The following is a 1,216-nucleotide window of genomic DNA, read 5'->3' as shown; positions in this document are numbered from 1 at the left end:
TCGATCTGCTACAGAGAAAAGGGCGCCGAGTTTTTACAGGTAGGTGCATATACCATAATTACAGTATTTATTACATACAAAAGAATGCAATAACGAAAGAGGTAATGCATCACTCAAAACATATACATGTTGATTGACTAAAAGTTGTCGGAATGTTTATGACATCCGAAAAGTCTATTTGTATACCTATAATTCTAATTCCAAATAAGACTAGGTTACACAAATTACTCATTTCAGGATTACGAGAAGGAAGTCAGGGCGAGAGATGCCACTGGGGGTATTCACAAAGATTTAGATACACTCTTCGGAGTTCTCAAAAGGGCTGATAGTAGCCATGACGATTCCAAGATGGATACGACTGTTGTACCAAAATCTCCGGCTCTAATCAAGGTGCCGTCACTAACGAAAGTCCCATCTTTAACAAATATGAAGAAGAAAATGGGAAAGACATCTTTGGCCCCTAAACGTACACGAACTGGAAAGAACTCTCGCACAGTTATGAAGGTAATTATACGTCTCGTGTGTATATATGCTGTACTATTTTCGTCTTACTTTCAAATCACATCCGTGTAGTATTTCAGTAAACAACAAGATTGTATTTCCACACCTTCAATTGGTTGCGAACTTAAAGCTTCCGGTTGTGGTTATATGATAGTGATATAATATTCGTTGTAAAAAGTGTATATGGTTTTATGCTTAACTATATGTAAGATGTCATCAAGTGGAAAAAAAAGACTGTTAACATAATTCAAGTGGCTGTAATTGTGGTATTTAGTCGATCAACGAACTTGCTTTCCTTAATTGAAGAAAATCTTTACTATGCAGTTGTTCATTATTCCTTCTTTACTTTTCATTGCAGAAAATTGTTGCACCTAAGTTAAGAAGAGAAAACGTTCCGCAATCTCACTTTGCTCTGTCTGACCGAAAGTGGAGTGACTGGCAAACATGCATATCATGTAATAAAACTGATAGTGACATGTGGGAGAAAAGAAATGGCGCCCATCTTGGTTACCGAAGAAAGGAAATTTTTGATGGGAAGTTGACGAGGCCCACTCTTTACGAATTCGCTGTTCAAACAGCTCCCGGTAACAAAAGGCATATCGTGTACTCAAAACTTTGTCACGGACTAACATCTGCAGACACCTGGGAACGTCGTCTACTCGGACAGAAGGATGTTCGGGGCCAAATTGAGGACATCCTTTCTAAAGGGTGTTCT

General features: G+C 38.4%; 1 protein-coding gene across 1 annotated transcript; it reads left to right on the top strand.

The window, feature by feature from the left end:
- Positions 1 to 6: 6 nt before the first annotated feature.
- On the top strand, positions 7 to 1,209 carry LOC110440808 (the record flags this gene model as incomplete). The annotated part of the gene is made up of 3 exons (XM_021483940.1): positions 7 to 39; positions 238 to 504; positions 860 to 1,209. Coding segments are annotated over 3 exons (650 nt in total), but the record flags the coding sequence as incomplete, so codon positions are not given.
- Positions 1,210 to 1,216: the final 7 nt, after the last annotated feature.

Source organism: Mizuhopecten yessoensis, unplaced genomic scaffold (assembly GCF_002113885.1).
Source record: "Mizuhopecten yessoensis strain PY_sf001 unplaced genomic scaffold, ASM211388v2 scaffold709647, whole genome shotgun sequence".
NCBI lineage: Eukaryota > Metazoa > Mollusca > Bivalvia > Pectinida > Pectinidae > Mizuhopecten > Mizuhopecten yessoensis.
This window is presented reverse-complemented; position numbering and strand designations above follow the sequence as displayed.